General features: G+C 28.7%; 1 protein-coding gene across 3 annotated transcripts in view; it reads right to left on the bottom strand.

The window, feature by feature from the left end:
* Positions 1-14,685, bottom strand: part of LOC111035758 (NACHT domain- and WD repeat-containing protein 1) — a 203,424-nt gene that overhangs the window by 29,106 nt on the left and 159,633 nt on the right. For all 3 annotated transcript variants that reach the window (XM_022317549.1, XM_022317702.1, XM_022317625.1), the window contains exons 4-5: positions 7,652-7,774; positions 3,898-4,064 (exon numbers count right to left, since the gene is read on the bottom strand). In XM_022317549.1, the coding sequence (XP_022173241.1) occupies positions 3,898-4,064; positions 7,652-7,774 (290 nt within the window). The remainder of the gene's footprint in view (positions 1-3,897; positions 4,065-7,651; positions 7,775-14,685) is intronic.

The raw sequence follows: 14,685 nt of genomic DNA, 5'->3' as shown, positions 1-14,685 counted from the left end.
TCATCATAATATCATTCTTCACAGTCACGTGTTTCGATTCATTCAGTCGGTAAACATTATGATGCATTAATGCATTGTCCATTTGTCCACATAGATAAAATATAAACATATAGAAGAAAAAAATTCAAACTTTATGTTGACTGAGTAATCTACCATTCAATATATCAATTTGATATACGACTGCGTTATCGACTTGTTGAAATTTATGTCATTGTTTAAACATTTCATGGATCATCAATTTAATCTATTAAATGCATATATTTTATATAAACGAATAATAAATTATAGCTTGAAGTTTTTTGTATTGTTTAATAATTTACTGTGTGAAAAAATAATTCTATGAACATGCGGTAATATTAATTGCATGTCCAGTGTGTGTAAAAAATGATCACTCAAAGTGGACACACCTATAGATTATATATTAATCTGATACAATTGGCTCATTAAAAAAAACATATTCATTTTTTTGTCACTATAGACAACCACGATGGATGGTACCTTTGAGTTGAAAAACCGTGTAAAGACACCTGCTCTGACTCCTTTCATTTTTCAGATTATACCAGGATCCTGTCAAAACCCTATTACCACGATAAGTCATTCGTTCGGTTGGGTGTTACAATGCGGTGACGGCCGACGGGTCTATGGCTCTGGCCGGATTGTGGTGGGACAAGGATTTGATTTATGTCTTTTGAACATGAATTCTATCTCACTGTGTGTGTAATTCTTGCTTGCAGCAATCTAGCAGAGGAGTAGGTTTATAAATATGACGGCCTTTTAAAATTAAGAAATGGTGGAAAAAATCAGTGATGGACCTACGGGATGTGACTCTGTTGAATGGATTAAAACTGGTGACAGCAGATGATGGGAGAACACCCTCACCCTTTCTAGACTCTAGTCCCTTAAAGTAAACTCCAGCGTAATATATTTGTCTTTGGATTACATCTACACAATCCTACTCGACAGTCGAACGTTGTCTAATTGCAAAATAAACACTGTTGGGCACCTCACTCCTCCAAAAAACACAGAAATACTTTAATCCACCGTCGTGCCCGAGGAATTAGTTTAGTACTTAATTTGAGTGAAAAAAAAGACGCAACAATAAATTTGAATCGTTGAACTGAGAATAATTATCCGATGAATTTTACATTAGCCAAACTACAGACAGAACTAATCAGGTTAAAACATTGAGGGACGAAATGAACAATATAACTAAGACTTTAATCATTTGAAGACAATTTTTTTTTAATGCCAGTTAATTAATAAAAAATAAAAATAATATAATATTATTAAGGCCGGTGTTGGCCGTACCTTATACAATACACACACTTTTAATAAGCTTATATTGTACTCGTTACAAGGTTTGATAATTTATTTGATATTTTCATAACATATTAACTGGGTATTGTTGATGATAGAACATTGTATATACCTATTAAGTACCTACCTCGTATCTAGTTATTAAAATATTAATATATATATAGGTACCTATATTTTTTTTCATTATATTTATGCATATTTTTTAATTTTCAGTATAATTATTACATGACAATCAAGGTTAATATATTATAGAGAGCACACATAGCTACATCATATATTTTATACTAATTCAATTTCTGCCCTAATGGTTAAGTTTGCTTATAAGTGAGTGATTATAATGCAAAAATAAAAATCAATAAATAAATTATAACATAGTGTTATGAAAATATTGTTTTGATATTTATTAATGTTTGTATATATTTTAGCTACGTGTTAAAAAAAATTAATGAAATAAACACGTTAAAACATTTTCCCTTCATAATTTAAAGTAAACAATTACTTTTGAGTGACAGCATAGCAGAATGGGTAGATTATATGAAAATATATATGAACACAACTTAATTTTACGCAAATAAAAAAAAATATTTCGTATCATTTAATTAGCAGGGTTTAACCTTTTACGTTAATTTTGTGATTTGTTTTGGAATTTCATATGAAAAATAATATCCGTCAATGTTTAATCAATAATTTCATATACTCCATGGAATAAAAGTACTGGTACGTTGTTGGTGGTTATAACGATTAAAATAATCGCTGCTATATTATTTTCAGGAATTAGTTTTTTAGTAGGTAATTTTTTTTTAAATGTCTTGAATTCTTATAAACATAATATTATTTTATGGAATTACGTTTAAATCAATTTTTTGTTTTTGTCTTTTCAATAACAATTATTATTGGTTCAAACAAAATTAAAACTATTTCAAGAAATTTGAAATTAGTAAGAACTATTTTCTTTTATATTTTGAATAATACAATTTTCAGAGTTGAATTTATGTTTTTATCTAATCAATAAGATAATCAAAACAATAGACAAGAAGCTATATAATATTATTGTTATTTCGTTTACTTGTTGGTATAGTAATAGTTTTCGGACGCTCCACAAAATAAATGATTTTGAAATATCTCAGTTAAAAACATAATAAAAATAAAGTATGTATTAATTTACAGTAGAAATCGTTTATGATGTCGTTCAAGAGACCAAGAAAAATAGGTCAAAATAACCAATAGTCATAACAACCAACATTAAAAATAAGTTCATTACAAAATGTTAACTTAAATTATGTAATAGCAAGTAATACAAACAATTCATTTTTTAGTCATAATAATTTGTTTTGATATGAGTATGTGAGTTAGACTTTATATTAGGTATGTCTAACTCAAAATAAACTGGGCCAAATATTTTGAATGGTAGTTAACTATACGGACCTCACATAAAAATTTATCGAAAAAAGTATTTTGTATACATTTAAAATTTTATTCATTAGTCATTACGAACACAACAGTTGCATTTCAATTTATTATTTTTTATTATTTAAATTACAAAAAAAATCAAATTAATTGTTTATGAGTTAATTATTATTTAAATTACAAAAACTCAAATTAGTTATTCATTTTTTATGTTTGTGGTATTTGACATCTCTATTTTTTGCCACTAACTTTTCTTTTTCCAAGGAAATGTTATTGGATGAAGCTACTTTTAAGAATTATACTCTGGCATAGTTGTGACACAAAATGAGAACTGTATATACATTTTATTTCATTTATTAATTTTACAATTAATATTGGTAGTAGTAGACCATATCAAGTAAGCACCGGGTCGCGTGTTTGATGTGCCTGCTTTATATAAATAAATTATTTACTACAAATATTTGGTAGTTTCCGTATAAATTGCACACGCCACAATCAGTAGGTAGGTGCTCGCAATCGTCTGACCCGATTCGTGGATAAATAATTATTGAACAATATAGACGCAATATTACTCGGAAATTAAAATTAAAAATATTTTCCCATTCATGGAAATGAGGCCCTTGCCGAAGTTGTTCTGAAAATGCCATCGGCCGCTGTCGGCGTTCTCGTTTATTTCCCACAGTAAAGACTATCTATATTATTAAATTGGCGTCCAACCAGAATTGATTTCATATACGTCACGATTTCTCGACTCGCAATTGCACCTTCACATTCCACGACGTGTAGGATAACGATAAAAACTGTCAAGCATTTCAGACTATGAACACACTGATTCGTATAGTGCAAATAGAGAAACATAATAACTGTGATTCTTGGGCGTTTGAGGGGGTTAGTGGGAGGAGGGTGTAGTGAGCTGAAAAATATTCAATTACAGTTCTTTATATTACTATTGATTGTACTGTCGAGTGTCGACGACGGTGTCGCAAATAATAATCCACATGGGTGCCCGGGCCTAGGATTTCGCCACTCACCGTGGAAGGTCTTGGGTCAGAATATTTTGCTGTCGGTTGTGGTTCGTTATTGATTTCGTCGTGAGAGTAAAAAAAATATAAAAAATGGCCAACACAACAACCGTAAGACTGTACCTAGGTATCTTTAGAGGTGGGTACTCACGGTTTCGGCAGCGTGTAGTGGTTGTTCAACGGGTCTAGTTGATAAGCGCCCTCCACGGCCGTCCACTCCAAGTTCAGCTCCTGCGCCGCGTCTTTGAGTTGTTCGTATGCGTCCTCCGCTATGCACACTGGCGCGGGGCACGGTTGGTGTTCGTCGCCCACCAAACACTTAAAAAAACAAACAAAGCCGAGATGAAAAATAGCTAACCCGTTTAATAATATATTATGTGTGTGTCTGTGTGCATGTATGTCTAAAACACTTCCTAGTAACTTGATTGTACTTAACAAGAAACAAAAAGAAGTTTTTCTATTTAAACTTTTAGCATAGGTACGTTGTGTCGTAGAGCGAATGAATACCTATTGTTATTTTTTTTTTTAGATTTATTTATAAAATTCAAATAATTGACGAAGAAAACAACGGAAAGGAGTGCAATAATCAAATAATTAATTAATTAATAATATTTTGGTAGGTATCTATATTTATTTTTTATTTGACAATTTTAATTTTTCTAAGAATAACTAGGTAGATATAGTTTTTGCAATATTATTGTTTTATTTATCAGTTATTATATTTTATTACGCAATACACAAACCGTCCCAATATTTAATTTAAAAAAATAAAATAAAAATGTCTTGTTTAGCTCTTATCATTTGCTGTATACTGTATGGCACACAGTATGTATAAAAAAAATTCTGTCTTGGTATTTAATATTTATATTATTTTATTTGATGAATTAATGGTAGATAGTGTAACATCTGTAAAATCATTCATTTTAGAATCTATAAGAGACAAAAGTGTATACAAATACATTTAATTTCAAATTATGGTGTCGAGAGTTCATTCTTAACTATGTTCTAGTTTTAATAATTGTTGATGTTATATTTTATATAGTTTATAAACAATGGTATTAATAATTTGTAACAGGAAACCAATAGTTGTTGTTCATGAACTATCTAGAAATGTTGGTCTATATTTTTCTTTTATGTCAAGAATAATAGAGCCAACAAATGAAAACTTAATGAAATATAAAAGTATATTACATTATGTAATATTCATTCATACTTTTAAGTTTTAACATTTTCATAATTGTATTTTTTTTAATGAATAATTTATGACAATGACGAATACACAAGAAGTAAATATATATATATACAATATATACGATATTTTTCAAGTGAAATGAATAATTAGCGTAGGTATCAAACATTTATATAGTGATTATTTCTTTTAAAAAAGTTTGCTTTCTTTTTAATTATTAGTGTAAGTAAATGGATAATAATTTACATAAACTAATACAAGGAGATTAATTTAAGTGTTTACAGCCATTATATCAAAAAGTTTCAACTTTTAAAAAAATATTATTTTTAAATCATTTAATGCCATTGCGATGTTATGATTTTTATATGTTACTTTTTGAATGAGATAGTATTGGTACATATTTAATTTCATATTCCGAAGCAGAATATTTTTCGGAGTATATCGTTACTTGCAAATTTAATTTTGAGTGGTTATAACTTATAACATAAAGTAGGACTTGGGTGTTGTAGTAAATGTTTTTTTGACATTGAGTGTGATAAAATTATAATTATTATGTTTAATCGCATTTCGTATCATTCTGATAGCAATGGAGAAAACTCTATATTTTTCATAATTTTCAAGATAATGTAAACCATTTTTTTATAGTTTGATCAATATTTATACCCAAATATAGTATAGTTAGTATTGAAGTTATAATTATTTTAAGTTGGGATGAGCGAAGATGTGAAGTAGTGGACCAATTTTCTGCAATATTTTTTTGTACACCCAAATTTTTTTATCTCAACTTTAAAATTTAAATACTTAAAAGTTATGACTAATTACCTACTTACTTTTATGTTGAAATACTATGAAAAATATTCATCTTGGGAGAATTATAAAATTAAGAAGCTATCTACATTATTATTCAGAATAGTAAAAAACTTATAAAATGATAACGATAAAAAAAAATATAGATGATTTATTTAAAAAAATTTTGTTTTGAAAAGACCTCAAATTATGTAGACCAATATTTTCAAAAGAATTAAAACTTTTTGAAATAACGAGTTAAGATCCTTAAATGGATATATTATTTTGTTTATCTTTCTAGGTTGATTTTTAAGATAGTTTGTTGAGATTATTTATAAATCAAATAATTTACTTGGTATTTATAAATATTTTATTGGTGTTGGATCTGCGACAGAAAAAAATAGTTGAAAACTATTTTACTTCAATAATTTGTAGATAATAAATTATCAGTGTATTAATTATAAACCCATTAATTTGAGTGTTTATATTGAATATTTTGATGAAATAATTATGAATTTTATTAATTGAGAAGGCAACGACGATCTAGATTTATTATGTAACGGAAAGGTAAAATGTTAATTAGTGAGTAGGTAGTGAACGAGTAATTAAAACTAGAACTTATCAATGTAAATAAACAATTATGAAATGGATTCTAACAAAAAATGTTAAATAAGTTTTTTTTTAATACAACAATAAATAAGTTAAGTTCATGACTTACGTAATGAAACCTGTAATCAATAATAATAATAATAATAATGATAAAGTAAATGTATTATACTCGTAAATAATATGCATATTGCGTAATATTAATATAATACATAATATATTGTACTTATAGTGTTCTTGTAAAAACAAAATACTGGTATCGATCGTTTTGCAGAAAACCAAAAAAATAACTTACTATTGTTTTAAAGCGTGGAAAGTATTATGTATTATTTTGCAAAAAAGTATAATTAAAATGTTTAAGTGTTTGTTTTTCAATGTTGTAATATAACGGTTGTCGGGTTTAGTTACAAATACACGTAGGTATAAAGTACATACATGAAGTATGATTAAAGTATGTACAAAGTGGAAGAATTTTCATCAATGCATTAACACGTCCATGCGTATAAATATGTTTAAGCTGATACATTACGTTTTCTTTTGTTGTTACGTATTTTACATTTTACTACACATTTCACAATAATATTACAATGTATTATTTCTTTGTTTATTATAATAATGAAATGTGATGATAATAATGTTATTATTTTACACGATGTACAATAATTTATCTAACGATAAATACAATTTAATGTACTTAATGGATATAATTATTATTATAAGTATACTATACATAGGTAGATACCTACGTTTGTCGTTGGACCGCTATAACGAATTTCTTTGGTGACATTATTTGTTTTTAATTATTATGCTCGTCATCATATTGGCTGTATAAAAAAATTCTACACCTTTCAATTTATCAGTCTATAGTATAGAAGAAAATATTATTTCGGTTTGAAAAAAAATTATAACACAATGTTATTGCTGTGGTTATTGTCGTTTTAGGATTTATACGAATGAAATCAAAATCTCTTTGTAGGTATTTCACGTAACTAAAGTTGCGAGTTCTAAAGGTATCAAACTCCCGAGACTATTTTCGATGCAAATCTGACTTTAGGATTATAAAAACCTCAGAGGGATAAAAAAACATAAACGTGACTAAAGAATATTTTTAAAAAAACGCCCATGACCGCGCAAACAGATCATTTAAATATTTCTTAAATGTAAACTTTTACTTAAGTAAAATAAAATATCAGCCCTTCGAGGCTTAAAGTTCATTACTATGTAAAAGATAACTTTGTTTACCTACACAATTTTAAAATTAATGTTGAAATGAGTCAAGTTTAGCACTACGTCTTTTTAAATAGTATAAATTATGTGTACGTACCAAAAAGAAACATCCCCGGGAAACTTTTCGGCAATTTCTTATTTCTTCCAAATGTTCAGCGAATAAAAACGGATTTTTCATTGGATCCAATTCACTGCCATAATGCATGTCGACGAATTCTACCTGTAAACAAAAAAATAAAAACAACAACATAAAAACATTGAATATTTGAAATTTTCCAATGTGTTAATCTTGTTTCATATTTCTGCACGTCTAATTAAAGGGGATCAAAGAGACGTAAGTGGTATATAAACTACGGTCTCGAGAACTTTTATTCAAAATTAAATAAATATTCTTAAATGCATTAAATAATAGTATACAAATAAAACAAAGTCCAATATTTGTATATTAAGTACCTAAACAAATAAATGAGGGTTGATTAATATATTTACTTGCACCTATTAATTATTATGATTCAAATAATATTTGAAGTAGACAAATTAATTTATCTTTAATGGTATTTAATGATTTGTGTCGTCTAAAGTCTCTAATATGAATTAAGTAGACTAACATATTTTTATGAATTAAATATAATATTTACAATAAAGTTATTAGTAACATATAAATGTTTTATTTAATTGGGCTAGAACGGTTTGGAACCAACAATAATAATTTTATAATCATAATTCTCATGTAGATTCAATTCATATTTTATACTTTTCATAATATTTACTATATTTCATTAAATCCTCATTTGAACAGTTTATTGCTTACACTATAATGTGTTATAATTATATATTGACAATGTATTAGCTTAAAATTAAATCATAATGAAATTAAGGTTTTCGAGTTTATACTTCCTGTCTTATTTTATTTACAACAAATATCACGCATTGTTTAACCATATCTATCGCATTGAACGTTTGACCTAAATACGGTAAGATTTTGTTTTTTTGAATTTACGTGATGAGCATAGGTATACGAAACCCTTGTCCGTGCGGATCGACTTCAAGATTGAGTGATACGTTATATGTACAGAAATACACAATGATACCTATAATTTTACGTAGGCAATATTAAGATATGTAAGATTTAAGTACATAATATAGGTACTACAACTTATCGTAACTGAATTAAATTATATGGAGTGTGTGACACTTCTCTGTCAATTGAAAACCTTTTGCTCATAAGATTTTCGATTCACGGCCCAATGCTTGGGTTCTGGTACAACACCGTGGTAGATATAGGTTATGGTATATGGTCGATAGTGTTGTAGCACGCTTTTGTTCGTTTTGATGACACTTATTTTCGCCACTAGTTATTACCATCTTCGATTTTATTGTGCGAGGTTTTAGTCGAATGAATAGTCTTTTGTCGATGTCAAGTATCGCGTACAAGAGAACTGTTTGTAATATGTTGCAAGTCTATGATGGGTTCGATACGTGTAGATCAAGTGTGTGCAGATCAACAACCGAACCAAAGAACTTATTATTAATCGTCCGATGGTTCTTGAAACCGCGTTACAGAGTCGCGTCATTGTGCATCTTTCGGGTATATGCCCCAATGATAAACAATATTGTATAATATGAAAAAAAGGGAAGTTTTGATGTTTAAAATGGCATCATGATGGTAAATAACAAAGTTAAGACTTACGATCCCGTGAAATCAATGAGCGGAATGTCTGAGAAATAACCATGTTTTCTAAGTATAAAGATTACTGACCACCGGCGTTCGTGTAACTTATATGATCTACAACCATAAAAAATATTACTTAAAATGTCACCATCTACAATTATTAAAACATTGCGGTAAACGTCTAACGATTTTAATAATACTATGACGAATACTATATTATTATCTCATTGGGGTAGGTAAACATGAACTATTATTGCGGCTGTTGTTTGTTTGTATAAACGACCTAGTTACTTATGCTTACATCATGTGATAGATCGAATTGTTTCAAAGCTACAAAGACCTTCTCTACATTTTCAGGAACTTTTAATTTTATTCACATCACAACTACAGTCCCTAACTCATAATCATCGTAAGACAGTACAATTAATAAGACAATATTTCATCCAAAATTCAAGTGCACCACGCGATTAAGATAATTTAATAAAAATATATTACACATCATCTGAGTTCAAGCAGGATTAATATTGAGTTAAAGTTAACTCGATACGAAATTAAAATTAGAGGATCGTATTAAAAATTGACATAAATTTGACTTAAGTTCACGATCCCTAATATCGTTAGCAATTAAAAGTACAACGAGGTGATTGTTTCAGAGTAGAAAAAAATTATATTTTAACTCTAAAATAAATAAATAAAACTAACCATAATTTATTACTACTCACCTAGTTTACTTCCCGGTCACGGGTTTCAAAATATTTGAACAGATTGAAACATTTTACGAGCGAGTTGTTACATAATAATATTATAATATGTAGACGGTTTTAACCCATCTCCGGGAAAATGCATTTACCTACGTCGCGTTCGTCAAACGGCCAACACTTGTGCGACGTTAAGGCATAAATACCCAGGGAGGTTTTTACGTGAGATTATGTGCCCAGAGTGCGGTTGAGTGAGGAGTTCACGCGAAAAGTGTCGGCAGTGGCTTATTGGCGGGCCTATATTATATGGTTCCTATATTTATTAGATATACGTACTCGCACAAATTACCTTACTGACGTCCTCTGACACTGTTAGATTATTACAGAATCTATAATATAGACTTTACTAGATTTTTTTGTGTCTTATGGACGATGTCCATCGTCCCTTACTATTGCTAGAAATCGTCGACATCTATCTAATCCCTATTACTGGCAATACACCTGGCGAAATTTATGTTTACGGTGGATCACAATATTGCTTCATCATATCATCATTATAGAGGTCAGTCCTCCGAGGCAGTTTTAAAACGTCGTGACTTAAGTACCCCGCGTGCTACAGCAAAGACGTATATAATTGAACATTGCATTAGCAGTCTCCAATCTAATAAGATGCGAATTGATTGACCGGAATTTCCAGAGAATATTAAATTCAAAGCCCCGGTTTTCAATATCGGAAATAACGTTTGTCCAATCCCCCTTGTATAAACCTCAGTAACCTATACAATAAGTTTTATTTATGTTTTCAAAGTTAAAATGTATTATTCTTAATTCTTAATATTGTGTGTCTTTATAATATATACACTTAATAATTGTATTTATACAAGAATGGAATTTTAAATTTATATAAATAAATGATTGATAGTCGTATGATAATTATCATTATAATACGTACATGCGTACATGCATTTGACGCAATGTCCACGCAGTGGACTGCGAAAGATTTTACCGGATGATTATTAAGTGATCGATAAATAGCATTTGTATTTTGGTAGAGTATCATCGATCAAGTGCTCATTATATTTTACATTTAGTATATTATTATGTATGTTTGAGAGCTATCTATATTTGTATTGCTCTTACTAGGGAAAATAAAAGAAAAGGAGCTCTAAGACTAGAAAAAAATAAATGTCACTTGAAATATTATTGAACTTAGCCGCGAAGCCCCCTTCAGTATCCATCTACCCTCAAACAAATAATATTACAATGTACAAAATATGTTATGCCGTATCATATAAATAAAAGTGAGGGTTTAATACTATTATACTATTATACTATTCATCAAATTGAGTTTGAACATTATTTTATTTAATATTATTTTGTAATATAAAAATGATAAAAATAATAAAATATTTTCAGTTTTGTGAAAAAATAAAGTATGATATTCGTCCTTCTGTGATAATGAAAATAATTAGTAGGAGTGCTTTCAAAATATAAAAATAAAAATAAATATTGGAGGAGCTCCAACCTCTTCCACCCTCCCTCCTCCAAATTTGAATGAACACTATAGGCACGTTGTGCTTCGATTTCCATTAAACAAAAAAAAAATCTATCCACCACTAATATTAGCAATATTATGGTGATATAATATAATTATCCACAGCACGTTACTAAGTGAATGTGGTTAAAGGATCTGGATATCTGTGCATAACGAGCATTAAATGAAACCGGAATAGCATTTATATAATTACCGCTACTTGACGTTCATACGACCATTAAACCGACTGTCAAACTGGAATTTAATTAAAATGTATTATTTTTTTTTAGAAAAAGCTGTGCCAACTATATTTGGACATTGACTGTCACAGAAAAAAATGTCTGGTAGGTGTCTAAAGGATTAGCTGTTGGTACATCAGGTGCATTAATCATATATTAAAACATGTTAAGATAAACATTTGCATTTGGTTGATTGCCTAGTTGATTTGATAATAATTCTACCTGGCTGTAATAAAATATTAATTCAAAAAAAAAAAAAAACGAATTAGTCATTCTTTCGCTATATTAGAAGTAAAATATGAAAGAAATCAGTCCCAGGTATGTAATGTACCGTCGCTTGTTGTTATTTTTTATTGCGGCTACATTAAAAACGTCTAAAGTGGAATGAAAAAAAAACATATTCACTTGATCTAGATTAAGTTGGAAATAAACCCTCTAAATAGGGGGTGGATATAAATCCGTCCGGTTTAAAGTTTCGCATTTAGATTGAGGTTTAAGATTCTATTTCTAGGATTAGATTTTTTTTACTTGGATTATTTTTTGATTTAATACGATAATGCAAATAACACACACAAATTATATAGTTTTTGTGTAAAAGTGGGTTTAAGTAAATTTTAAAACGGTATGATAAAGTATAGTTATAAATTATAATCTGTATTAGCAGTACCTATAGACAAATTACGTGCAAAAAGACGAAGAAGTAGGTACTTAAAAGTTTTCCAACTCGCTGAAAGTATAACAATTGAAGAACTATCAAAAAAGAAACTATAAATATATTTTATAATCACTTTTTTATAGTTAGCTTGTATAAAACAATCAATGTGATGTCTAAGTATTAAAATAAACCACCTTCAAACTGGGTCACTCTCGCATGGCTGCAGGTAATAATTTAATAGTAAAGGTATGAATACCGGTATATTTATGATTTCCGGGATTTTACTAATCAATCTTGATAAATTCTAGGATCACTAAAATAATCTGGTAGAACTGCAAATGATTATCATGGTTTGGGTTTTTACAAAAAGATAAGTAGTGAATCTTAGTTGCTATGAATACCAAAACAAAGTAGTAACATTGTATTTTTTAAAACTTGGCCAGACTAATGTCCTTTTGTCTTATAGAATTTTCGATGTCATGACAAGATAAGACAATAATACAATTTGATTTCATTTGATTAAATTTATCTTATACTTATATCAATGTACAACATTTTATTTTAGCTAATATTTAAGATAATTTATAATATTTTATTGAATATCGTCAATACTATTTATAAGTAGTAGTATTATAATTTTTTTCTAATACAATAGGTTTAAGTCAAATGTGTAGATTAATTTTCAAATATTTAATTTGTTCATATGGTTTTTTATATTTCGGACTTTATTAATAATTTATAATAGTTTGTCCTATGGTCATTTCTCATTTGTAAGCTGATCCTGAACTACTACATTCGTTTGGAGTTTGACCGAATTTATTACCAATATACCTTAGAATTTACCAATATCGAGCGGTAAAAGCCGGAATTTCTGTAACTTACCGGCATTAGTCTTTAAATTCTTGGTTTTACTGATGTTTGTACTTTTACCATAAACAATATTATAAAGTAAACCAATGACGACGGTGGTTCAACTGGATGCCAACCATTGTGTATTTCAGAAAACTGACAGACGGTACAGTAAGTTTTTTTTTTAAATAGTGGTTCGGAGAGTCGTGAATCGTCGTTATAACTGTCAAAACAATTCCCTACAAATGACAGAAAAAGTTTACATTGTTTTTCGTTTTGTTATTTACTACGTCTTTCCCGATAATTGCTAACGGCCAACTTTAAACCTAATAATCATTATACTTTTTGTTTTTTTTTGCCTATATTCTCAACCGTCAGCTGGCCGCCGACACAATAACGAGGTCGAACACAATCAATAATTATTGTAAACTCGTTAGGTTGCATTTAAACGAAATGCATATTTTTCTTATTTTAATAAAACCCACGATTGGTATGATCATTTACAGCGCTTTGATATTACGCTGCATGAGCGAAGTATGGTATAATTAATATTTATCTATGAAAGGATCAAATTTTCACTTCCGACTTCTTATTATGGTTTCGAAAAATATTTCATAACATTATCTAGCACAAACAGGGATTTCTTCGGTGATATGTTAATACATGAAACACATTGTCATCCTATTCAAACGTTCTCGGCCTGGGGTGGTGCTTCAAGAGTCTAATGAAGTAGTATTCTGAGCACTAAAGATATTGTTTTGTACTTAAGTGTACCAGCATTAAGTGGAAAAATGTGCATGTATGAAAAAAATTGATTTAAAAATAAATATATATTTTGAGAAAAGACTGAACGAAAATACTTCAACGCTTCAATTAAGAGAAAATGCGAACGCGTAAAATGTTCAACGGATATGTCTAAGTCTAAAGCATCCCCATACTCGTACCTCACTCTGGAACCGGAGGTGCTTTTAGAATGTTCGATACAAATATGAGTGGAATCTTATATTTTTTTTATCGATTATCTACCTAACAGTCTTGAATAGAATAAAAAAAAACATTTTATTATTATTTTAATTATTAATATAAAATGTATAAGCTCGACTATCCATAAATATGACGATGTTACTGAAGGTGACCTAAGGTACCTATGCATATAATATATGAGGTCATACATTGCACATAATATGTACTTATTATTTCAAAAACACTGACATTTTTTATTACACTACTTTTACATAATTATAACTCGCAACAAAACAATTTAAAAAAAATTATATTTCTTATCTTTATTTTTTTTAATAAGTTTTTACTCTTTTGAAAGAAAATATATATATTTTTAATTCCAAAAAATTCGAAACAGAATATTATTTGTTATATTAGATTTATAAAAATCAAACTTCGAACAAGTAGTTTATTAGTTACAACTTAAAATCATTTAAAGTTCGATGAGCTGAGTCGTAGTGGACCGACATTTTATGTGGTTC

Source organism: Myzus persicae, unplaced genomic scaffold (genome assembly GCF_001856785.1).
Source record: "Myzus persicae strain clone G006 unplaced genomic scaffold, MPER_G0061.0, whole genome shotgun sequence".
Lineage (NCBI taxonomy): Eukaryota > Metazoa > Arthropoda > Insecta > Hemiptera > Aphididae > Myzus > Myzus persicae.
The sequence above is the reverse complement of the archived record's forward strand: the minus strand, read 5'-3'. Positions and strand labels throughout refer to the sequence as shown.